The 26,147-nt window shown below is 44.7% G+C and overlaps 1 protein-coding gene across 5 annotated transcripts in view; it reads right to left on the bottom strand.

Annotated features, from left to right (window-relative positions):
* Positions 1-4,365: 4,365 nt before the first annotated feature.
* CRYL1 (crystallin lambda 1) overlaps positions 4,366-26,147 on the bottom strand; it is a 145,393-nt gene continuing 123,611 nt past the window's right edge. For all 5 annotated transcript variants that reach the window (XM_032838235.1, XM_032838231.1, XM_032838233.1 and 2 more), the window contains 3 exons: positions 12,061-12,166; positions 4,996-5,102; positions 4,366-4,607 (listed from right to left, as the gene is read on the bottom strand). In XM_032838235.1, the coding sequence (XP_032694126.1) occupies positions 4,494-4,607; positions 4,996-5,102; positions 12,061-12,166 (327 nt within the window). In that variant the 3' untranslated portion in view covers positions 4,366-4,493. The remainder of the gene's footprint in view (positions 4,608-4,995; positions 5,103-12,060; positions 12,167-26,147) is intronic.

The raw sequence follows: 26,147 nt of genomic DNA on the forward strand, positions 1-26,147 counted from the left end.
ATACTACAACGTGGATGAACCTTGAGGAAATTATAGTCAGTGAAATAAGCCAGCCACAAAGACAAAAATGTCATAATTCCACTTACAATAGTCAAACACACAGATGCAGAGAAAATGGCAGTTGCTGGGGGCTGCAGGAAGGAGAAATGGGGAGTTGCTGTTCAATGAGTGTAAAGTTTTAGTTATGCAAGATGATTAAGTTCTAGAGATCAGCTCTACAACACTGTGCCTACACTTAACAATGTGATACTGTACACTTAAAAATTTAAGAAGGTAGATCTCATACTAGATACAAAGTATTCTTACCACAATTAAAAAAAAAAAAAAAAAAAACTCTCTGGGTTCCCACCTTGTGCAAAGAAAAAGCCAGTCTTCACACTGGCCTTCAAGGCCCCGCCTTGCCCCTGTGCCTCATCTCTTGCTGTTCCCTCCCTCCTACACTGAGCCATGTGGCTCCCCTGGCTGTGCCTTGTGGGTAGAGGGTCAGCTTCCACTGCATGGCCTTTGCATTTCTGTTCCTTCTCCCTGGGGCGTCCATCTTTTCTGGCTCGCTCCATGGTTCTAGCCCTCACTTCTTTTAGGTCTCTGCTCTTCTATCTTCTCATCAACCCTTCCTTGATTACTTCCCTAATACTGCGTGGACACTTAACCCACGTGCACACAGACATGCACTCCCTGTACTCCTATCACTCTCCTCTACTTTGTTTTCAGATACATAACTGGTCTCCTTCTGATATAGTCTATAGTTTGTCTATTGATGGGTTTGTATTTGTTTTCTCCCACGAGAACTACACTATAAGCTCCAGACCAGCAGGCGGCATTTGCCTGTTTCATTTATTAGTGCCTCCCCAGCTCTTGAAATAGTACCTGGCACACAGTAGATGCTCACTAAATCTTCAATCAAGGAATCAATTGAAAAATGAATGAAACTGGCATTTTTGTGAGTCTTATTAGCATGAGAAAAATAATCTTATAATTCATCAACTACATGTACTTTAACAAAATAGTTTCTGTACCTCCAAACTGAGCAAGAACCAGACACGAATTACAGGGACTTCACTGCTAACCCACTCTGACATGTTTCTCTGATTTGCATGGGAACAATATATAAATCTCTATTCTTTGGCAGCTGTCCCTCTTCCCCCAAGTCTTGCAAGAGTGCTAAGCTGCTACTGAAACATGAGGAACAAGGAGATCATTTGGATTCTTGTGTGCACAGATGTAGACTGCACCTTTGGGAAGAAAGGCTTCTGGAAGCAGAGACCAACGAGAAAGGAACTGTGTAAACACCACACTATGAATGGAGACTGACAGCTTGGCCATTCTGAGAAAATGATTCAGAAACCACTCAGGACAATAGCTGCTTGGGCTAGTCCTTCCAAGCAATTTCTTCTTTCTTAATGGTGGTAACTCACCATGCAGAAACCTGGCAAATCCATCCTGTGAAGGCTAATATCTCCACTGATGCCATGTGGCTATGACATAGTCCCTGATAGGATGGGACAAGAAGGGTTCTTCACCTCTGGGGCATTCTTTCCAATGCCTAATCCCAACCTGAACATGAGAACACCAGACAAACCCAGACTGGGGGATATTCTGCAGAAAACCTGGGCAGGGCTCTGTCAGGATCAAGAAAAGCAAGGCCAGACTGAGAAACTCACAGACCAGAGCGGGACTAAATGAGTGTGGCGTCCTGGATGGGCTGCTGGAACTGAGAGAGGACATTCATGAGAAAACTGGTCCATGAATTATATGCTTGCTAAACTCAGCAAAGCAAGCAAGCCTCTTGAAAGCTAGGGACGATGACCTGAAAAGCAGAAGCTGCTCATTTTAAAGCCTTACAGTGTGTCTCTGAGAGACCTGTGAGAGTCTGTGTAACATACCTGTCCTCCTTCACTTCCCTGTCGGGCCAATTCCTGGCTTTGTCCCCCGTTTCCAGAGCTGCTTCCTGCCTTACTTCCAGACCACAAACATGCTGTCTGCCGCTCTCAAAATTTAAAATGGTAATTTTTTCAGCCCTCAGATGTGAATGAACACACTGGTTCTCTTGTCACTGTCATGACCAATCCCTTGTGTTGACACTTCCTCATTTACACTGTGACAGCTATAGACAGAGCCTTCATGTACTCTACTACATGTATCTCAGGACAGCACAAGTGGGAAAACAAAACTCAGACACATAAATGAATGTGCCTCCAAACTGCCCCCACTTCTGTCTTTCCTGCTTACGCCACCAGAAGGGACACCGGGATGCTCCTGCCTTGTTCCCTCATACAGGTCTGCAGCATTTGGCGGAATGGTCTCCCTTGGCCATTTTTCCTGGAATTCCCATGGCTCACTGATGCTGTGAAACCAACAGCCCACGTCTGACATCCATCAACACCCCACATCCCCCAGTGAAGTCATCTTCTTCTCAGGGACCCCAAACCTGGGTCCAGAGACTATGGTGGCCTCCATGGGTCCATAAGAGAAGGAATTAGGCAGGCCCTGAGAGGAGTGTGGCAATTCTGGGAAGACAAGAGGGTGGGTGGAGTATGTCAAAGGGAAAGGAGGAGCCAGAAGCAATCAGGAAAAGCAAGGGCTTGACTTGCTCAGTTCACAATCCTTCCGGTAGGTCACAGAATGATGCACTGAGTCATCAAAGTTTAAGGAGCATCTAAAACTCCATCAGATGAAGAGAAGGAGGCTTTCAAGGCTGAAAACCTCCTACATATTTTGCTACATTTTCTTTTTCAGTGAAGTTTAACACATGAGACATTCAGATTTCCTGCTCCCTCTTCCTAATTTCCTCATTTTATTAAAAGGCATCAATACCTGCATCGACTCCCAAGATGCCAACTTAGGAAGATTTGGTATCACCTTTCTCAGGTCATCAGTGAGGACTGTAGTTCTACCCCCAGGATACTTTACACATTCACTGCCTGGACCATAACAGCCTCCAGCGCAGTCCCTTCTGTTGTCAGAAGGGACTTTCTGAAGTCCCAGTAGGACAGGGCCCCTCACAACCTACAGACCGTTTAGGTTCCCCAGTGCTTTAGGTGAAGTCTACACCTTGGTGTGAGCCCAGCAGTCTTCACTACCTGCATCTTGTCCCAGCCACCCCCCACAGAGCTCTCTTTCTGGCTGCAGGGAACCACCCCACCTTCCTGGGGGTACCCAGCGCCCTTCTCCACTCTGCTTCTCTGCCAGGAAGGCTTGCTGACTCTCCCCGGTTCCTCAAGACTCAGCTCAAAGGCTGTCTCCTGTGAGATCTTCCACGGCACACCCAGGGGTGGGGAGTTAGGATCTCCTGTGTATATGATCCTCCTGGGCACTACCATATTTTATTCTAACACTTAGTTATTTTAGAGTAAACTTCTGAAAGGCAGAGACTACATGCTTGATGTCTGGAGCATCACAGCTGCTCAAAAGATGTCGTTGCCTAAATGAGTGTGTGTGCGCACAGAGCCGGAATGACGACAGTTCCTCACTGGGGACACTGGTTCCCATACCACCATAGACTTGAAAAGTTTTCTCCCTACTGGTGAAGCTGGGAAGCTGGTCACCTGAAATGGAAAGGCTGGAGTGTCACTGGGGTGGGAGCTGTCAGGGAATCCTGTGGTAGCATCCTGTGACCTGAGCTATTGTGACATGCTGGCCTCACAGGGGGTGGTGTCCTTGTATTGCTATTTGCTAGAGTATTTGGGGAACGAGCACTAGGACAAGACTCCATGTCAAAGAAGATAATAGGGTGTTGGGTTAAGCGTATTTCCTGCAGAATTTTGGAATTTTAATTTCCTATAGACACATGAGTGCCCAAGAGTAGGGCAGTGGGAGGAGCTTCCCAAACACATCTGACCACAGAGCCCCAGGGCACTCACTGTGGAATCCATTTTGGGAAACACCAGCCTAAATTGGAGGATTTTTACTGAATGGCTGACAAAGGACCCAGAACAAAGTTTTTGTTTACTCACTCATCATGATCACTCTGAAATATATCAATCATCAAAATCAAACATTGTCTTTCTCAGAAAGACCAGAAGAAAAAGGATGTCATAAGGCAATCAAAATTTTTTATTCAGAATAGGCATTAACAAAATGAAGGTCAGTGCCTCATAGATGCGGGCCATAGGGTGCTCAGAAGCAGATTAGAAAATAATTACAAAACTACTTTGCAGATTAAAATAAACTTGAAACCATAATCATTGGCTATAAAATGCAGCCATACAGAATCACACTAAAAATAAAAGGTAAAAATCTTCAGATGGTTCGCTCCCTTGCTTTGCCCAGGTTGCAGGGAGTCAGTCAACAGCCCCTGGAACCCAGTGCAGCTGTGACACCCAAGGCCAGGGCATGACCAGAAGACCTCGCAGCCACACTACTGTGGCCCAGAAAGGGGGGAGGTCGAGCTCTGGAACTGCATAAAGACCACGTGGATCCCCACAGCTTCAGAGCAGCTGGATTAAGTGCTTGTAATTCCACCACCAAGGACTCCCAGTGAAGAAGGATGGTAGCTACTGGGTCTGCATCTGTCTTTTCAACTTGGCAAGTCTCAGAAGACACTCGTCCCTCCACTGCCTCCTGGCAGCTAAGTGCTCTGGATCATTGGGAACTTTCACACACATGGCCTGGGAAGAGGAAATGAAATGAAAAGAAAAGAAAAGGAAATGAAAGGGAAAAAAAAAAAAAAAAGAGCATGAAGAGGAACTCATTTACCAGGAGAGTAATTGTTCCTATTTATGTGAACTGTGAATTTGCTTTCAAAGACAAAAGCTTAGGAAACCCCCAATTAACTAACTTTCCAAATCCCCAGAGGCCTACAGCTCCCCTAAGACAATCAAGATGAGCTACCTGTTCACTAGTCACACTGCTCTAAGGTCTTCTTTGACCATGATAGGACAGTGGACAGGCAAAATTAGGACTGAGAAATCACCAAAATCAAAGGCAAAGACGGGCTACAAACAGAACCTCACCCGTGGCTCGGCCAGCACAGCTCTTTATAAGGAGTCTACATACCTGATTAACTTTTTCAACTGTGGCCCCGGAAAAGTCTGGAATGGGTCCAAAAGTCTTTAGGACATGTTGCATGCCTTCACTGTATCTGTCACAATAGCTTAACATACCTGAAATCACACAAAAACAAGAATCCACAATATCAGCAAGGACACTGCATGACTCCAAAGTAAGAAATCTGTTCAGAGTTTCTCACCCAAGGTCAGATGACTGCATTCTTTCCTTCTTGCAGATGAAGGAAAGGTACAGGGATACCATCCACCTCGGTCAGCCAGCACTGGGGAATGAGCAACCTCACCAACGTCACTACTCAAGCTTTGCATCAGATCCTGAAATCCTAAAAACAATGGGACCCCGGGGCCTCCGTCAGTGCCTCTCATGGACTCTCCCGTGAGCCTGTGTTCCTGTACTCACAGACTGAATACCACAAGAAGTCCTATTTTCACCAAAAATGTCTCCTTCAACAATGTGTCTACAAGGTGTGTCAATGGCTTGCATGCATTTTCTAAGAACCAGAGATGTCAAAGCTCAGTAGAATCTGTCTACCATTCACTCTTACTCTGTAAGTTCTAGTTACCACTTTACTGGGTGTCTACCAAGCAGCAGGTTCCTCAACCCAGGCTGTACTTGGAGAGGCGGGCTCCGGGTGAGCGCCTCAGCTTTGGCTAGTGGATGACATCATCCCCCTGTCACCCATGCCAGGGGACATCTGTCCCTGGCTTACACTGCTCTGCAGACCTTCTGCAGCTGCAGGGCCCTTGGGGGGCCAGTGTCTCGGATCCTGAGATAGGGCCCTAGGATTCTGATGGAGAAACACCTGAAAAGGAGGCTTGTCCTGGAGCGGGGAGGGAGGGAGAAGCCCGGTAGCTCAGAAGCAGCTGTGGGCTGTGAGAAGCCAAAGCTATTTTCTGTTAGAATCTTGAGATGTGAGCTGAAGAAACACCATCAGGCTGCATCACCTCCCAACAGCGGGGCAGGCTTGCCCTGACCCGCTCTGCCCAGCAGACTGCAGAGCTCCTCTTGCACTTGTCCCCTACCCCCAGCCCCAGGAGGCAGCTAAGGCCCGGCCAGGGCAGGCCTGCACTTGGCCATGAGTCAGCTCCGAAGGCAGGCCCAGGTACGTGAAGGAGGTGTCTCCAAGTCCTGGGGCCCACTGGGGATGGGGGCTGAGCCACCCGGTGTTCTGCTTTTGGCCCATTTTCCACATTTTTCAAAGCCAAAAAGACTGAGCAGTCAGTCAGTCAGGCTAAAAAGATAACAAGGGAACAAAGGAAACCGTAGAATTTGCAGAGCTCCCAGAGCTTGGCTCTCACCTCCCCCATGAGAACTGTGTATGATTAACTTAAAATAAAAATGACCATCACTGGATATTCTTTTTAAAAAGGCAAAAACAAAAAAACAAAAAACCTAACAAACAAAAAACAGCTTCTTTGGGTTTTAGTTTTGGTGGACCTACACTGATATGAAAGCCTAAATTCATTCGGTGTCAATTTTATTTGGCTCAAATAATTTTCTTTCCCTTTAAGTATGCTAAAATTATATTCAATTCGCTCTTAGAAGAGAAACAATTTTGAAGGGTAAACATTTCAAACATACCAACGTTTCTGACGTTAGCACCTACAATGAAGAGATGGACACTCTTTAAAATAAGGAGTTCCAAAATAATAATAATAATAATAATAATAATAATAAGCAGCTCTGTTTCATTTAATATAAGCGTAACTTGACAACTCAGAATTTGGGAAGTCTCCCTAACTGTTCCAGCCCTAGCCAGTTAGTCTGAACAGCTTAGCATTTTTGGAACCCAGAAAACAACCTGTACATTTATTTCCTTTTGGAAATTAAATGTTTATTTCAGTCTATCCAGTTGTTTATATACTCAAGCAAAAGGTGATAAAATCTAGACATAAATGCAGTTTATTCCTTTTGGAGGAGCAGAGACACAAGAATCGAGAACGTTGTAAAGATATCACATGAGAAGAAACCAGGGAAGAACTGGCGGCTATGAATCCCACACTCGCACTGAAAACAAGCTCCCTGGAGGCCTTCGTGGGAACCAACTGCACCTGCCCGCACATGCGCAGCAGGAAACCACAGCATTCAATTCTGTACCGCACGTCCCTTCCGGAGGGCTTCACGTGTTCTGAATGAGTGTTCACCTTTCACCATCCCTGGGAGGTCCATTTTAATCTCCCATGGACTTTTGAGAACTTTTTTCCCTACTGCCTTTTATAAAATTTTATCGTTTTTTTTTAAGATTTATTTTTTAAAGATTTTATTTATTTGCGAGAGAGAGAGTGAGAGAGCACGAGAGGGGAGAGGTTAGAGGGAGAAGCAGACTCCCCATGGAGCTGGGAGCCCAATGCGGGCCTCAATCCGGGGACTCCGAGATCATGACCTGTGCCGAAGGCAGACGCTTAACCAACTGAGCCACCCAGGACCTCCAAATTTTATCATTTTAAAGGGCATCTATCTATTCCAGGGCACCTGGGTGGCTCAGTGGGTTAAGTCTGTCTTCTGCTCAGGTCACGATCTCAGGGTCCTGGGACAGAGCCCCACACCGGGCTCTGCTCAGCGGGGAGCCTGCTTCCCCCTCTCTCTCTGCCTGCCTTTCTGCCTACTTGTGATCTCTCTCTGTCAAATAAATAAATACAAATCTTTAATTAAAAAAAAGAGCATCTATGCCTTCAAAATTGAATATGATATGGCAAAAATCCTAAAATACATTTCATAACTTCTCCTGTCTTGTTCAGGAAATATATAATTGTTCAGGAAAAATATAATTATATATTTTCACTCTTACTAATACAAAGACACTTTCTATCACATGCACTCAGGCTCTTGGGATGAAGAGCCTCCTTGTTTGTGGTAAGCAAAGGAACCAACAGAGCAGGTGTGTCCAGACCCTCCCACTCCATTTGTAGGGAAGCCTGACACCCTTAGAAGGGCTCTCCCACTTGCCCAAGTTCATGGTGACTTAGAATCAAGATCTGCACTGTGCCATGCTATTTACAATGTTCCAGGACATTTACTGCTGTCACTGTTACTTGTAAAATTTCCTCTTCCATTAGAGAAGTAGTAAAAGGAGGGTTTTACCTCATCTCCAGCAAGAATTTTGGCTTCCTTATGCTTTGAAAGAATTGAATGGCAATCATTCCACAATACCAATTTCACTGGAAATGTCAAGGAGAAGAAACCACTTCACTTTTTATCCGGCTAGCATGTCCTTCCTTTATATTACTATGAAATTTGATCTTCCCCTATAGTTTTTCTTCTACACTTCCTTGCTCCCTGTCCCCCATTCAACAATATACTTCCCCAAATTCTCTAAAACTTAGCTTTTTAGATGACTCTGAACCCAATTTCTTAAGAGATGTTTATATGAAATAAGAAAAAATGGAGAAAAGAATTGATTCTCAGGACACCTAGGTGGCTCAGTTGGTTAAGTGTCTGCCTTTGACTCAGGTCATGATCCCAGAGTCCTGGGATTGAGTTCCATATCCGGCTCCTTGCTCAGTGGGGAGCTTACTTCTCCCTCTGCCTGCTGCTCCCCCCTGCTTGTGCTCTCTATCAAATAAACCAATAAAATCTTAAAAAAAAAAAAAAAGAATTGATTCTCATGAGATTAGACTTAGCTTATTTTGCTGCTTTCTAATTTGGAATTCTTTAGTTGTGAGCCCCCAAAGGCAAGACAGTGTGCTTTCTTGAACTTTCAGCACAGCCCATGGTGGGCAGATAGGCAGAGAGCCTTCCTCGGTTTGCGTTTACGGAGCAGGCATGCAGCCCCGCTGTGACTGTGGAGGCACACTCTGGGCGTTTGGTTTCTTGGCAAGCCCTAACTGCTGCCCACACCAGAGTTTAGTTTTTTCACAGCGGATAAACCTACACCTACATGAATTCACCTGCTTTTAAGAGACAGAGTTTCGAAGAACTTATTAAGGAAGATCAAAAAGGCCCCAAAGCACAGAGCAACGTTATCTAATTCCCACCTGAGTGAGTGAGACCTCACCTGAGGTCAGGGAGGTGAGGCGGGTGGAGACAGAAACCTACCCGGGGCCCCTCAACTCCTGAAAGTCCCAGGGCTAACAGCTCCACATAAGTGAGCCAAACCCACCATGAAGGCATGCCAATTAGGAAGATTAAAGAAAAAATAAAAAATTAAAAAAAAAAAAGAGAGGGAAAGAGAGAAAGCATCTACATACAGGAGGAAATTTTATGAGGCAGGATGGTAAACATCCGCGTGGACGGGAGATGATTTCCAGGGGCTGCCATTTCTGAGACAGTCATTCCCCAGGCAGAAATAAACCCAGGAAGCACCCAGAATGCGGCCAGGAGTAACAGGGGGCAGTTCTCTTTGCTGAACTAATGGTCTAAAAGCTTAGCAAAGAAACAAACCAAACTGTTAAAGTCTGGAGATTTCACCATTCCATTGTAAAAATGTCTTACTGCATATTCATTCTGTATTTCTTTTTGGGAGAGTTAAAAGAAAAAAAACTGCAAGAGTAGTGAATTAAAAAACGAGACCAAACTCTACATGCATAGAACAAGGGACTTCACCTGTGTCAGCCATCTGTCCAAGCATTTCCACCTGGCTTCATTCTCACACCGCCCTCGTGAGGTGGGCACTGTTGCCATCCCCATTTTCGAGGTGGGGGAACTCTCTTGCACAAAGCTAGTTAGCTTGGAAGGCAGGGGTCACCCAGGCTGACCGGCTCCACTGACCAGCTTCCCCATTCTGAGAGCCTGTCCTTCAAGGGGGTTGCCTTTAGAAAGCAGCCAAAAGGCAAAGTAGGCGTGCTGGCCTCCAGCTTTTCGGGTGTCATCCTATCAAATTAAAAACACATCCTAAAATATTTTTACCACTTCTAGATAAACTGTAGCTTTAAGACTAATAACTAGCCTGAACCTGAGATGCTGGCTTTATGAAAACAACATCAGAAAAAAAGAACCCCCCCCACACCCTGCCCAATCTTGATATATTTTGGATGACACTGTGAAGAGTAATAAACATTTCCATTGGTTCCAAGCCAGATCTTATAACAGTCTAACTCTGGTCTTTGGAATGCTCTGAAGTTGAAAACTACATCCGTCCCCCATTATCATATCAAGCCAATTAGGTTTTCTTATCATATCTGCTTTGTCTGAAAAATTGTTACAGGCCTCCTTCCTGTCTGCCACACTATTTGGTTCTTGAGTTTCTGGTTTCATTGGCTTCTGCTTCTATTTGTTTCAGAGTCAAAGCTGCTCTCAGTTGTCTCCCTACTGATGTCTCATGATATCTGACCTTTCTTATTTTTCTGAAGAAAAAAAAACAAAAACTTTAAAAAGAGAAAAACATGGTGGTTACCAAAGAGTGTCTATATATACAGAAAATGTTTAAATATGTTCACCACTTTTAAGGTTCTGGCTGAAAAAGCATTTGAAATTCTCCAAGACTTTATTTTCATGATACTTCAAAACTCTTGTTTCACTTTTATGAGGGCCTCTTTCTTTACATTATCTTCTCGTGTTCAACTGTCATCCCACTACAAAAGCAATATGTTCATGCTAGGAGACAGTCCCATGGTCCTCCAGTGCCTCTCAGCCATGTTCAGTTTTAAGGAAGAGTCAAGTCAGTTACTGAAGCACATTTGCATGATACACAAGACCAGTCCACTCAAGCACCATATGTGTCCTTGCAAGACTACGACTGGCAAAACTGCCTTGACTTATTCACTGGAAGTTATACTTCACTAACTCTGGTGGCAAAAATTGAACTAATACCAAGAGATCATGGAATTATAAAATCTAAGTCTAACAGACTCCCAGAGGTCACTTATCCCAACTTCCCACTTCATTATGGGTGTCTCTGCCTGATATTGAAACATCCTGACAGGTGGGCAACCAGCCCCTGCCTGGCCCATTCACCCACTAGTAGTATAGCCCTCTCCCTCAATGTCAGCTTCAGTTATTAGAAACTTCCTGCCATGTACTGAGCCTAAACCTGTCTGCCTGCCATGGCCACTCTTTCAATCTGGTTCCGCCCTCACGTAAGACACAGACAGAGAGAGGCACGCACGTGCACACACACACGTGCATGCACTGTTCTCTGGTCACCTTCTCCTGGATAAGCTCCAGTTTCTCAACATTTTTGTTAAATGTGGACCACGAAGTTGAATACAATATTCCTTTTCTCTTTCTACATATGTTTTACATGTTAATAATATAATTATTAAAATAATATGGCAATAGTTGTAGAAAATTATGATAACACAGAAAAGCAAAAAGGTATTAAAAGTTACTTATAATTTCAACATCAAGCAATAGCAAGTGGTAATGACATTTAGGTGATAGTTTCCTAGATTTTCATTCATAGCTTTTAAATTTTATTTAAATTTTAATTTAATTTTATTTTTTCAGTGTTCCAAGATAAAATTTATTTTGTTTCAGTTTGAGTCCTTGTTTTTCAAACACTTAAAATGTGGCCGACCATTTCATTCTTGAAGGCTTTCTCCCCTTTCTCAACGTAGCTTTCTGTTAGAGTCACTAGACCGTGGGCCTGTACCTACCTCCCTGGGCCCTTTGAAGTCAGCTTCTGGGGAAAAGGATGGGCCTGCCCTGAATGGCTGCCCGTGATCTAAAACAGGCAAGTCACACAGAGAAGCTGCTCATATTTAGGCAGAAGATATGTACAGCAGAGGTGGTCACTTCCCTTATCTGTTCGTCTTACCTCTGTAAACAACTGCATCACCTTTCTCAGGAAAACCCAACTTTATCTTCTGCCGGGCTGGACGCCATGGGGCAAAGTCTCCACGACAACACCCTCACCTGTCTGTCTTTTCATTCCCACCTGAGTGCTCTCTGCCTGCAGAGCCCTGAGGTTCCTGGATTCCATGTGCACTGACATCTCAGGACGCGGCCCCTATCTATGAGTTCCTAGGGCTGGTACTCTCCTTCGTATGATAGTTTCTATTAGTTGTTTTTTTAAAAAAAAAAAAAAAAAAGGCAAAACTATACTGTTGACAAAACCCATGAGACCACTGAACAGCACAGAATTCGCATCTTCACTCTGATGGAAGCAGAACATACCTTCTGCGTTCAGATGCATAGTTTCTAGGGGTCCGATGAATGCATACCGCATGCCAAGGCCATCTGACATGACAAGGTCAAGGTCACTCGGAGAAACAATTCCTTCCTGAATGGGGAAAATGGGGCAGCACACAGATGAGTCCTCTGGAAAGACAATTTTCTTGCCTTCACTTTTCAAACTAACTTTAGACTACAATCCCAAAATACTCTCCAAAGTGCTCTAATAGTATTTTCAGCAGACTTAGCATGACAAAACTGTAATATATAAACAGATCCTGAAAAGAGAATATTTTGTGAAATGGTCAAACAGCAACTCACTTTTTCCATGGCTGTAATCAACCTGCCTGTCTTCCCTTCTCTACCTTCTAAGCTGTGTCATCACTCACAGCTTTGGAGAAGGGGGAGAGGATGAAGGGAAGGGGGAGAAGTCAGAGCAGGGTATTGGTAGATATAGCCAAGAAGGACTTTCTACATATTTGCCTGAGATCTGGACGCTAAGATCAGACCCATCAAAAGAACTAAAGAGTCATTCTCCAGGCTTTGCCTGCCTTCAAGCCCAGCCTTGTTCAGCTTTTAATGAGTTTATAAAAATGACATTCTTTGATGAAATGCAGCTTAGAACTGTGTGTTGTTGGCAAGGTGGGGCCGTGGAACCTTCCACAAACGTGAATGACAAAGCAAGAGGCAAGTTGTTGTATGTTCAAGTTAGAGGTCAAATCGGCCCTCTGTGTTACTTGGCCTGTTTTTAAGACGGCCTTGACCTCGCACCACTTTGAAAGGAGCAGGGATGCATCAGCACAAATTTGTGTGATCTGGTGCTCCACTGCCAGTTCCTCTTGGTCTGAGGCGATTTTCACCTTGGGCATTTCAGCTGTCAGAAGGCAGATGGGGAAGCCTTCAGATTTTCCACCACATCTGCACTGGTCACACCACTAGAATGACTGCTAAGTCTCCAGTTCATATTTTCTGAGTGGTTTCTTCCACAAACAGCATGGTGAGGAGAGAGATGCTTCTGCCTGACAGCTAGGCCAAGTCTGCCTTCTGAAAAGGCCACCAAGTGTGGCTGTGCTGGCTGATACCTCCTCTGTTCGCAGCCTCGGCGGCCCCCAATTACTGGAGTCCTGGGGTAGAGGATGAAATGCTCTGCTGTGGAAATCTCAGGTCTGCCCTCCCCACAGGAGCGCATCTACCCAGCACCCATGAACAGGCTCAGACAAAGGACCCACCTCACTCTGTCACATTTGTTCTGGGTTACAGAGCCAATCCTGTTCCTTTCCTTGGAAGGGCTGTCTGTTATCCTATTTGAGAATATGTCCATGTGGTGGAGGAAAGCTTTCAGCAGAGGGCTTCACCAGGCCCCATGGCCAACAGGGAGAGCCAAGTCTGCCCTCCAGATGGCCCAGGGGAGGTCTGGGCTAAGGCCTCCATGCTCAGGAAATGGAGGCTAGAGCTCCCCCTGCTGTTCCTCCTCCTCTTCTGGGGTCTCTGTGATATCTCTGCTTTCCAGATTTCAAAGTCATCCACGAGGTTGAGAGAGGAAGGCAATTTGTACCCTCTAACTCGATCACCTACATCAGCTACTGAGGGAAAAACACAAGTGCTCAGGTCCAGGGGGTGTTTGGGCGACCAATGGTGATGTTGGAGTGGGGAACAGAAAGGGGATGGAGCCAAAAACCCAAGAAGACAGAGCCACCCACAAAGGGCATGTGACTGAGAAATTTCGAGAGAACTACCTTCCATCTGGGCACGTGCACCTGAATGTTTATAGCAGCAATGTCCACAATAGCCAAACTATGGAAAGAACTTAGATGTCCATCAACAGATGAATGGATAAAGAAGATGTGGTATATATATATATACAATGGAATACTATGCAGCCATCAAAAGAAATGAAATCTTGCCATTTGCGACAACGTGGATGGAACTAGAGGGTATTATGCTGAGCGAAAAAGGTCAATCGGAGAAAGACAACTATCATATGATCTCCCTGGTATGAGGAAGTGGAGATGCAACCTGAGGGGCTTGGGGGATAGGAAAAGAATAAATGAAACAAGATGGGATCGGGAGGGAGACAAACCATAAGTGACTCTTAATTTCACAAAACAAACTAAGGGTTGCTGTGGGGAGGGGGGTTGAGAGAGGGTGGTGGGGTTATGGACATAGGCAGGGTATGTGCTATGGTGAGTACTGTGAAGTATATAAACCTGGCGATTCACAGACCTGTACCCCTGGGGATAAAAATACATTATATGTTTATAAAAAATTTTAAAAATTTAATTAAAAAATTAAAAAAAATAAACTCGAAAAAAAAAGAACTACCTTCAATCTATCTTTGTGTGTATGAGATAAACAAAGACGAGTACAAACTATACATAAGTGGCTTAAGGATAATAACAAAGCCTACCCCACCCCCAACCCACCAACACCACCATGCCTGTCTTCCCAACTGTATCCTCCTTCCTCCTTCACAGAGACAAACATCCAGATTTTTGTAAGAACGATTTTTCTACTTTTAAGATTTGCCATCTATGATTACATTCCTAAACCACAGTTCACTTTATGCCTATTTTTATCTTCTTCAAAACGGACTCACACATTCTTTTGTGACTTGCTTCTTTCACTCAACTTTATGCATTTAAGATTCACATGCATTATGCGCAGTTGTAGTCTGTCTGCTCTTGTTGAGGTATAAAATCATAGTTTACTTATCCATCCTACGGTTCATGAATATTTGGGAACGTTCTTGTTCCAGGCTCCCGGGGCACACATGCAAGAGGAGAAGTGCTGTCCTAGGGCACAACAGCTTCAATGTTACAGGTTAATGCTAAGTGCTTTCCAGAGTGGTTGCACCCACACACACTGCCTCCAGCTGCATACATGAGCTCCCATAGCTCCCCAGCCTCTCCAACGCTTGATGGTATCCCACTCACAAAGTGTGGTTAGTCTGCTAGGCTCTCATGACGTCTCACTGGGTTTCCTACTTCTCTTAAATCATCCTACTGTAAGTTCATTTGCTCTCAAGGAAAGCAAATTAATTTATTCTGTTTACTCAAATGCTGACAGGTTTTACCCCCTTCACTTCTGATAGCAAAGCTTTTAAGCGGCAAGGGGGCAGCAACGAGGAGAAAATGGTATATACAAAGTCTATGGTAGTGTCCAAAGCTATCAAGAGAGTAATTGTCAAAGGCATTCCTGTCTTCCTCTCCCTCCTCACCAAGCTCTCAGGGCCAGAAGGATGGCTTCTGGTCATCTCTCCAGGCTGCCTAAAGGCATTTGCCATGGCATTCCTGAACCCCGTGAGCTCTGGAATGCCATGAAAGGCAGCCAGGCAGGGGCTCTGCAGACCTGCTCTCACCCTGGCCCTCCCTAAGGTTCCAGGTCAACACCCCAAACAGCCTGAAGTTTCCATACGGTACTCAAACCTGTAAAGTATGCAAATATAGAAGGCATCCTACACGTGCAATGCTATTTGCCTCGGCTCTCTTCTTCTCTAATTGTGTTCAGTATGTTTAGAGCTGACTTCCGCAGGACTTCAAAATACCCCAGAAGTGAGCCACCCAAGAGCAGTAACTTTTGATCTGTAAGTATGAAAGCTAACAGTGACCCTGACTAAATAAAGCCTTAGAAGGATCCTCTACCTCTGTCACCATGTGGGGGAGGACCACACTTTCCTCCAAGTCCCAAATATTCTCCAAAGTGAACATCTCTGTTTTATCAGTTACTATTCAGTAGCTGAACAAGTGAGAAGAGGGAAAAGTTTTAGTATCTTTTCTTCCTAATTCCTTCTTTCTACCCCATTTGGATTTTCTGAAGTAGATTCTCTAGGCTTGAGGTTTTGCCCAGAAGTACATGCAGAGAAAAGAAATGGTCCTAAGTAGTAATGAAGCTAGGATGCTCGCTGGTCTGGGTTTTGAGTTTACCCCTGCAGCACTCAGTGCTGAGGCAAAGGTTCGTGATTAAGATATTCTGCAGCTCAGACAGCTTCATTTTGCTGTTAAGCTCCACTCCACCTGATCTTGTGACATCTGTGGCCCTCATGCTAATATTATCAGCAATAATCACAATTGATGATCACAGAGGCATAAGAGGTAAAAGCAGGCACTTGAGTTGAACACACTGGTCATCGATTCCCTGGAAACAGATCCTACACCGTATGCTTGTTTGAAGACTGAAACTCTACCCACTCCGGTGTGTCTCTGGTTCAGTTAACATTTGCAGTACAGCTATTAGTACTTCCTCCATTTTGTGGCCTAATTCTCAAGTCACACGTACAAAGAAAAGCCCCAAGTGGCTAAAAAGATTCCAAAAACTCATAGAGCGCAACAAACACTAGATCACCATTAGTTTAAACCCTGGTTTGCATCATGTCCTCAAAAATCACTCAGCAAGGAGAGGCCAGCCCGAGTGGTAAGGAATCCCCTTTATTGAAACCTTCTTTTCCCTAGTCCCCTTACCTAAAACCTAAGACTTCCTAGGAGCAACCAGCACACACACTGGGTACCTTGCCTGCTGGGAATGCATGCCCATCCTGGGGTGGGAGGGCAGGACTGCCATCTATGAGTAAGGGCCAAATGCAAGACAGTTCATAAAGTACTCAAACTCCTGTGATAGAAGCTTGAAGTATAATTAAAGGTTGGGGATGCATCAGGAGGGGTCCTCCCAGATAGAGATGGCTAGTAGGTTATATATACATAAAGAGATTTACTTCAAGAGATTGGCCTATGTGATGGAGTGCATTAACAAGTCTGAAATGATGATGGTGGGAACCTCCATTCTGCCCTTAAGGCCTTTCAATTGATTGGATGAAGCCTGCCCAGGGTATTAAGAATAATCTCCTGTACTTAAAGTCAACTGAGTAGATGTTAACTAATCACATTTATCAAATGTCTTTAAAGCCACATCTAGGCTGTTTGACTGAATATCTGGGCACTCTGTCCCAGCCAACAAGACCCTCACAGTGGACAAAAGTTCAGAGCACTGTCCTCCTTTTCAGGTATCTTGGATCTAGCCCTTTATTTGTGGGAGAGAAGGCAAGAAGAAACATCAAATGGCCAACAACAGGCAAAAAAGGTTGATCTGGTGTTTAGGACACGGAAGAAGGGGTGGGGGTCTGGCAAATTTAGGGATGCAGTACTGATGAATGAATCTCCTGGGACTATTTCCCCTACAGATTGCCAGCTACAAAGAATTATTCTTCCTTCTCTCTGATCATCCCATTCTCTTTTTCAATTTTCTGATTCAATTCATGTATTTTTTGCATGCCCTCATTTTCCCTTTCTTTCCTCATTTTTCTTCATGCCATCCTCCTTGTCCACTTCTCTTTTACGATTTCCTAGCTTTTGATCTTCTATTTGGTTTTGCTCTATTTTTCACCACACTTAAACCTGAATTTTCAGGTTTTTCTTGTACAAACACTGCTCTAACTTGGCTTCCACCATCGCCACCAGGAATGCAGGCTTGCTACCTGGAATCTGTACTAGGTCATGCTATACTCCTTCAACCCCTCCCCAGCCAGAGCTGTTTGAGCTTCAGTGCACTATCTCAACTGAGAAACGGGAGCCAGATACAGTTTCATCTTCGGAAAATGTCAGATAATGAAATGCAACAAACAAGGGCACAAAGGTGCCTCTGGTCTTGGGTATCACTCTGGTCAGAGACCAAGGACCAGCAGTTACAGGGAGATCCCACCTCAATCTCTAGAGTGAGGACAGAACGAAGTTAAACTTCAGTGAGCTCCCCTCTCCCCACCACCCCTGCAAAGATGTTTCAGGGATAAGCTACATGAGAATAATCACTGAGGCAGAAATAATTCAAGTATGAGTGAGGGGTTCGGGACTCTTTTTTAGAAACATCCAACTCTGGAATCCTGGTGAATGGTAGAGAAAGTGACAGAGTTACAGTCTTCGAAGTGTAAATTAAGAACTATCATGATGGTTCACAGCATTTCTCATGAGAAACAAACTAGAACCATGAGTTAGTTCCCTCCATTTACATATTACATAGTTTTGTTTTCTATACACTTGGACAAGTATTACTTCTCCTCCACGCAGCATGAAACTGGCTCCAGAGCAAGAGGAGGAAAGACCTGCTCCAACCGCCCCCGCCCACGCTACCTTCCAGGGAGAAGGTGAAGCAAACGCAAGATTTTAATAAGAAAGAAAGAAAAGACTGCTCAGTGCAGCTCCACTACTACTCAAAGGCTTGTGGTCAGGTTTGTGAGCTGCTCAGCTTCTTGCCAAAACCTGTAAGTTTTCTTAGAAGCAAGGCAAAAACATTCCTACAGAATGACTCAAGCAAATTTTGCTAACTTGTGGAAGAGCTGATTGAACACCACATTGGCTGATGCAACAGGACACTGATTCATAAAACACCCATTGTCCAGAGACTGCTGAGAGGGCGCCCAGGGGAAAGGAGATGAGAAGGACACAAGATGGACTGTACCGGGGAGGTGGTGGGAGGTGAGCCCACGAGTATGATGAATGGCAAAAGACATGGGTCAAATCCTCTGAAGGCGTCTTTGCTACAACTGGCAGGTGGCAAAGACATTGCTCCTCTCCGACAGGGAGATCCCACTGCCAGCAGTTATGCTATGAAAAGCCCCAGAAGAAGAGACTAAAGGCACGTATGTTCATGGAGGCGTTAGGGTGACAGAAAACTTTGAACTATCTTAGAACAGTTGACAATAGGGGAAAAATTGATTTTTAAAAAAAGATCAACTAAAAGAAATATTAAGCCATTAAAAATGGAAACTTGAACAGTATGGTACTGGCACAAAAACAGACACATAGATCAATGGAACAGAACAGAGAGCCCAGAAATAGACCCTCAACTCTATGGTCAACTAATCTTTGACAAAGCAGGAAAGAATGTCCAATGGAAAAAAAGACAGTCTCTTCAACAAATGGTGTTGGGAAAATTGGACAGCCACATGCAGAAAAATGAAACTGGACCATTTCCTTACACCACACATGAAAATAGACTCAAAATGGAGTGTGAGAAATGTGAGAAAGAATCCATCAAAATCCTTGAGGAGAACACAGGCAGCAACCTTTTCAACCTCAGCCACAGTGACTTCTTCCTAGGAACATCGCCAAAGGCAAGGGAAGCAAGAGCAAAAATGAACTACTGGGACTTCATCAAGATCAAAAGCTTTTGCACAGCAAAGGACATAGTCAACAAAACCAAATGACAACTGACAGAATGGGAGAAGATATTTGCAAATGACATACCAGATAAAGGACTAGTATCCAAAATCTATAAAGAACTTATCAAACTCAACATCCAAAGAACAGATAATCCAATCAAGAAATGGGCAGAGGACATGAACAGACATTTCTGCAAAGAAGACATCCAGATGGCCAACAGACACATGAAAAAGTGCTCCACATCACTTGGCATCAGGGAAATACAAATCAAACCCACAATGAAGATACCACCTCACACCAGTCAGAATGGCTAAAATTAACAAGTCAGGAAATGACAGATGTTGGTGAGGATAGGGAGAAAGGGGAACCCTCCTACACTGTTGGTGGGAATGCAAGCTGGTGCAACCACTCTGGAAAACAGCATGGAGGTTCCTCAAAAAGTTGGAAATAGAGCTACCCTATGACCCAGCAATTGCACTACTGGGTATTTACCCTAAAGATACAAATGTGGTGGTCCGAAGGGGCATGTGCACCTGAATGTTTATAGCAGCAATGTCCACAATAGCCAAACTATGGAAAGAACCTAGATGTCCATCAACAGATGAATGGATAAAGAAGATGTGGTATATATAACAATGGAATACTATGCAGCCATCAAAAGAAATGAAATCTTGCCATTTGCGACAACGTGGATGGAACTAGAGGGTATTATGCTGAGCGAAAAAAGTCAATTGGAGAAAGACAACTATCATATGATCTCCCTGATATGAGGAAGTGGAGATGCAACCTGGGGAGTGTGAAGGGTAGGAAAAGAATAAATGAAACAAGATGGGATCGGGAGGGAGACAAACCATAAGTGACTCTTAATCTCACAAAACAAACTGAGGATGGCTGGGTGGAGGGGGGTCGGGAGAGGGTGGTGGGGTTATGAACATTGGGGAGGGTATGTGCTATGGTGAATGCTGTGAAATGTGTAAACGTGGCAATTCACTGACCTGTACCCCTGGGTCTAATAACACCTTATATGTTAATTAAAAAATTTAAAAATTAAAAAAAAATGGAAACTTGAGGAAAGTATTCCTTTAAAAAAAAAAGATTTGTTGATTTGAGAGTGAGCACTTGTGGGCATAAGTTGGGGGAGGGGGAGAGAGAGTCCCGAGCAGACTCCGAGCTGAACTCGGAGCTCGATTCCAGGACTCTGAGATCAAGACCTGAACTGAAATCAAGTGTTAGATGCTCAGCTGACTGAGACACCCAAATGTCCCTCAGGGAAAGCGTTCTTAACAGAGAAAAGATAGGAACATAGTAAAATAAAAGCCATTGACTGCTTTAGGGTGGGGGAAACACAGGTGGTCTTTTTTCCTTTTGAATATTCTTCCGATTAAAATGTTTAAATGGAAACAAATTAAAAACAGGAAGGGAAAGAGAGAAGAGACTTTGTCCTCCTACAAGGGATGCTCCAGAGCTCTTTAGGCCCCAGGTGGTAATAACTGGCTGGTATGTTTTTTTCTTACTGTGCCATGGGTATAACAATGCTTTCAGGGAGAAGAACAATATATTACAGAGTCTGAGAGGAAAGGAAAAGTCTTGACCTGAAAACAAACAGCAGAAAGAATGCACCCTTCCATGCAAATGTAAGTTCACTGCGGTCCACGAGGGCAGTGGAGCCTTCACTGGGGGGGGTCCTCTGGGGACAAAGTTTTCACAAAGAGGTTTGCACCAGGAATATAAGCACGCCCTCCAAAACCAGAAGCACAGCATGGCCCCATCTCTGCCTGCCCCTCCTTTGTAATTCTAGCAGAGCTTCTAGCCCTTGTGGCCCCAGGTCACAAGTGGTCCTGCTGGCCCGCTTCTGCCTATCTCATGGAAGGCAAAGGAGACCAGGCGACAAGGCCGCACAGTTTCACTTGCAGCCTCCCTTCTCTGCCTCTTCTTCTGGGGACCCCTTCCCTACCTCCCTCCTCTATTTCAGGGGCCCATTCTTGCTGCCCGTTAACATTACAACTCACCCTGGAGGAACTGAAATCCATCATTTATATGGATCAATGATGACCTGTCAGTGATGATAAGGAGTCAGGAGTTAGAGTAAGAGCATTTTCATTTCGCTTTATTTAAGGGTAATACTAGCACTGAAGTTTTTACTTGAAACACAGTTGAAGAAATCCAGGCATGCCAAGCAGGTTTTTAAAAAATTGAGTGGTTAACATTTTCTTTACGTTTATCTGTTAACAGGGTCTGGAGGTGTCTCCAAAATGTTAAATCAGCAGGAGCTCTCCTTTCAACAGGGTGTTTTTGCCTGCCAATGTGGCCACTCAGAAAGTAACCTCCCATAAAGCAGTAAATCTTACCACTTCTTACAGACCCTCAGGACTAGAAGGAACTCTAATTAACTGATGATTCCTAGCCAGCAACTACGGCCTTCAGAAGAGAGAGAATTGCCATTTCCTCAGGAGCTACCATCTTCCCTGGACGGCTGTGGGGAGAAATTTCTTCAGTGAGTGCCACGGCCAAGTCTAGCTGCTCATCAAGTCAGATGGAAGCCCAGGAACACAGGGCCAGCCTGTGCACAGGCGGCACGTGGACCTCAGCTCCAGTGTGAAGCAGGAGGAGCTGGGCAAACATGCCAGAGGCTGTTTGTGCTCAAAGCCACCAGCCTGCAGCCCAGCATCCCAGCAGTCCATCAAGGCATCATAACACACCTTGAGCACTATCTGGATTGAGTCTGTCCAACCAGACGGCCGACTATTGCCTCTGAATGGCATCTACTTAACTTCCTCCTCTGCTAGGGTCGGTGCTGGACACAAAACAGTTGCTGAGCCATGGCTGTGGGCTTTGTACATTTCTGGGTCTTCTTAGAATGCCAAGATACTCAGTGTCCTTTCAGGGCTTCCCTACAGACGAAAAGTATGGCCTTCTCTTGGTATCTCTGACCAGAATGCCATGGACAGGAAGCTCTCTGAGCTTATAGCCAGTGTGAAAGGAGGTCTCAACTAATTGGGAAGATGGTCCTGGTCAAGGAGGTGACACACCTGCTCCAAAGGCCCTATGCTCCCTACAGGTGTGCCAGCTGAGTCCTTGCCCTGAGAAACAGGATGGCAATGAGGAAAAGGACAGTCATGATGGGTCCATGACAGACACTGGGAAACCTCCACAGGGTAAAAGAGCTAGAAGAATTAGAGCCAAGAGAACACTTTGGTGTCCTCAAGTGGTGATGAACTTGCTGCAACAGAGAGGCTGACCCCAGGCTTTGGAAGGCAAGAAAGACAGAGGCCAGGTGGGCACAGGACAGTGGACCCAGGGCGTGTGAATAAGATGGAAAAGTGAGTGTGCTTCAGGTGCTGGAGGAGTGGAAGACAGTTTCCCTCATCATACCGATGTCTGGGCTATATTTTCAGGAGGTACAATAAATAATGTAGAAATGGCAGAAAAAATCTTAAGAAAGAGTTGTGCTGGGTGAATTTTGCCTTGGTGAGAAAGAAAAAAGAAATACAGAGCAGAATAGGGAACAGTGGAGACGAGAAGCTGGAGGACTCCATGTACGCCGCACCTGAAGCAGAGTAGATGAACACAAAAGAAGGAAAGACAGCATGAGGCAGGCAAGGGCAAGGGAAGGCACTGGACTGGAAGTGAGGGGAAACATGCCTTCCCTATATGATGCCAGGAGACCTGCCCAAGCAAGGCTGGTCCCCGAAGGGAAGCCCAGCCCAGGAATGAAACAGGCAGAGAGAATTGGGGCACCTGGTAGCTCAGAAAGTTAACTGTCTGCCTTTGGCTCAGGTCATGATCCAGGGTCCTGGGATCAAGTCCAGCATCGGGCTCCCTGCTCAGCAGGGAGCCTGCTTCTCCCTCTCCCTCTGCCGCTTCCCCAGCTTGTGCTCTCTCTCTATCAAATAAATAAATAAAATATTCAAAAAAAGAAACAGGCAGATGGAGGTGGCATCACTTCCGGAAGAATGTGAGGCTCAGAGCAGGGTAAAGAAATTACCAGATTCCAGAGCTCAGGGAACAGAGCTGCTGCAGGCTGGTTCTTTTCAGTCACAATAAGGTTCAGTCAGACACTTTATACATTATCTCTTTAATTAAAAAAAAAAAAACTAAATTGTTAAGTTTAAATTTTAAAACATATAAAATGTAGAAAATCCTACAGTTGAAGGTACCGTGTGGAGGGCAGGAGCTTGGGTCTTTCTTGAATCCTTTAGCCTCCCTTTACATGACCCACACTCCTACGTGACTCTTCTCGCCAAGTACACAGACATCGCCAATGTCTGAACCGTAATATTTTGCTTAATCAAGCCTCAGCTTTTCCCCCCTGGACACATTCCAGGTTAGCCTTAGCCTGGAGCAGCCCACAGCATTTCCAACACCTTCCCTGCAAAGAAAAGCTTCTAATATAACCCTACCTTCCAAGTGCCTGTAAGCAACTGCTTTGAACATGCTTTTTCTTGTCGAGCCTCTCAAACCACAAGACTACTGTTGCCTTCTCGGATCCCGAAGCCAGTGAAACAAGTGCCTTAGCTTGATTTTGCCCCATTTTCTTCTTTTCAGCCTCACTGGCCTGTCTTGTACTGTTTCTCTTCCAGAGAGAAGGCTGAGTGATTGGCAGGGAACATAGTTCCTTGGTCACAGGGTACCTACTCAAGGGGACATTTTATGGAAAAGAGCAGTCAGTGAAATGCTGGGTCTCCCCAGGCTGTCAGAAAACTAGGGAACACAGAGGTAGCCTACTGTCCGATATGGGTTTCTTCTTCAAATGCTGAATATGTGGGAAGTAAACTTCCTGAGGATTATTGTGAACTTGGAGAACTGGACCTGCACTAATACTGGCTTATTAAAGGAGAGAAGAAATCACCTCCACATGGTCGCAGCACATGTGAGAGAAATACAAGAGATGGTTATAGTAGTAAAATTATGATTTCAGGTCATCTTTGCCCCTAAAATATGCGTTTGCCCCTTTCTGTTCCTTGTGTCACCTCCCATTATATAGGAGAGCTTGCTGTACATTCTAATTTAAGTGTGGCAATTCCTGAGGAAGCAGGCTGCTCATTTATCTGGCCAACACAAGCCCAAGCACACGCTGCACAGGTACACAGGATTTGCAAGTATGAGAAGCCTGCTTATTCCCGGCTGTCACCGCAGAGGGACCCACTGGTGTTCACACAGGCCCATGACTAATAAGAGGAAAACCTGGCCATGATTTGCATCCCGACTCCAGAAATCAAAAGGCTAGATAAGTGTGGCTGATGCAAAGTGCGTGGCCGATATGACAAGGAAGACACCGTCTGGGCACCCATCCCCACCAGTTCCACAGCACCCAGGGAAGGCCAGCTTTGATTTGGAATAATGACTGACATCTCCCAGGCAGTTACAACCTAGTATTCTTTTGTTCTAATGTGTTTGTGTTTTAACTGAAGTGAAGTAAATCCTTTTTTAAAGTTGATTTTCATATAACTTTTGGGATAACCCGAGGTATTCAATGTCACAAAACTAGAACCGGAAATCATAGCTTATAAAGTGATCAGGTAACAGTCTCTCCACTAAGCAGAAGCTGGTTAGAGTTGCATGTTTATCTGTCATAAGCCTGAGTCAGACAGGGAGGGTCAGAAACAAGGGACATACAGGGACAGAAGAACATGGAAGGAGAAAAGACAAAAAGGACAGTAGAATATACTCTAGCTCACTGAAATTAAACCTGGATCAATTGAAAGTTAAATTAGTATTTAATGTTCTATTAAGGCAAAAAAATACTGCCTATAAAACTAAGATGTTAAAATGTTTTTAAAAAAATAGTTTACCTTAAAACAGATGAAATACAACACATCAAATCTGAGATCAGGGTCTCATGGGGGAGAGAGCCAGGGCTCCTCCAGCTTCACAGAGCCTAGGAATGTCCTGCAGAGCTTATTAAAATGCAGAGTCTGGCTCTGCAGGTCTGGGGTTGGGCCCTCAGGGGTTGCATGTCAAACAAACTCCCAGTGAGGCCCCCGCTGCCTTCCAGAAGCCTCATGTTTGGCCTCACGTTTGTAGCCAGGATGGGAACATTTCAGCTCAGGGCTAACACACTGGTGGCAGCTGTTGCATACAAAAAATTACACGGGATTTGGGGACTCAGAAAGCACGGGAATCGTTACCAGGACCACAGTCCGTAACACTTACAAAACCACTTTATGCCAGGCATGTCCTAAGCCCTTTTCCATACATGACACTGTCCAATCCTCGTCACCTTCCAAGGAGAAACAGACCCACTGGTGCAGCTGATCACAAGTGCAGACACCAAGGGCCAGAAGTGGCACAGGTGTGGATCCCTACCAGATTAAAGAATGTGGACAAAACCATTCACTCTCTCGAGCCAGTGTCTTCATCTGTAAGGACAAAAATAACAACGTCCCTCTCATGGTTTTAAGATGGGATGATCTGCAAATATCTGTAAATCATGAACACTATAAATGAAAGTGCTTTGTAAGCTTTTAAATACTACACAAACTGAAGCTAACTGATGAGGAGACAATCTTCAGGGGTTCCCTGTGGTAGTCTCATAATTATATTCAACATTCCTCTGTGATAGTCTCATAATTATATTCAACAGAAACCCCTGAACAAGTTTATCATAGAAAGTTTCCTTGGTTAATTTTACTACATGATCTCTGAGACACACTCTATTAACTGAAACAATTCTTCATAAAAGGAATTAGATCCAGATCCCATAAACTATACCTGCCTTACAAAAAACCGAGAACTGAATTTCTGCAGCTCAGGGCAGGAAGAGAAAAATCTAGCCTCAATTATATTGCTCAGAAGGATGACTAAAATCTGAGATAAGCAATTACCAAAGCTCATTACCAACACATTCCAACAGGCTGAGAATCTGCTGATGGCTTCCGGATTGTCCAGCTCACCTCCACCTACCCTACCTGGATGGGGCAAGAATTTATGGGCAGTACAAGC

Source organism: Lontra canadensis, unplaced genomic scaffold, assembly GCF_010015895.1.
Source record: "Lontra canadensis isolate GAN:19392208 unplaced genomic scaffold, GSC_riverotter_1.0 scaffold103, whole genome shotgun sequence".
NCBI lineage: Eukaryota > Metazoa > Chordata > Mammalia > Carnivora > Mustelidae > Lontra > Lontra canadensis.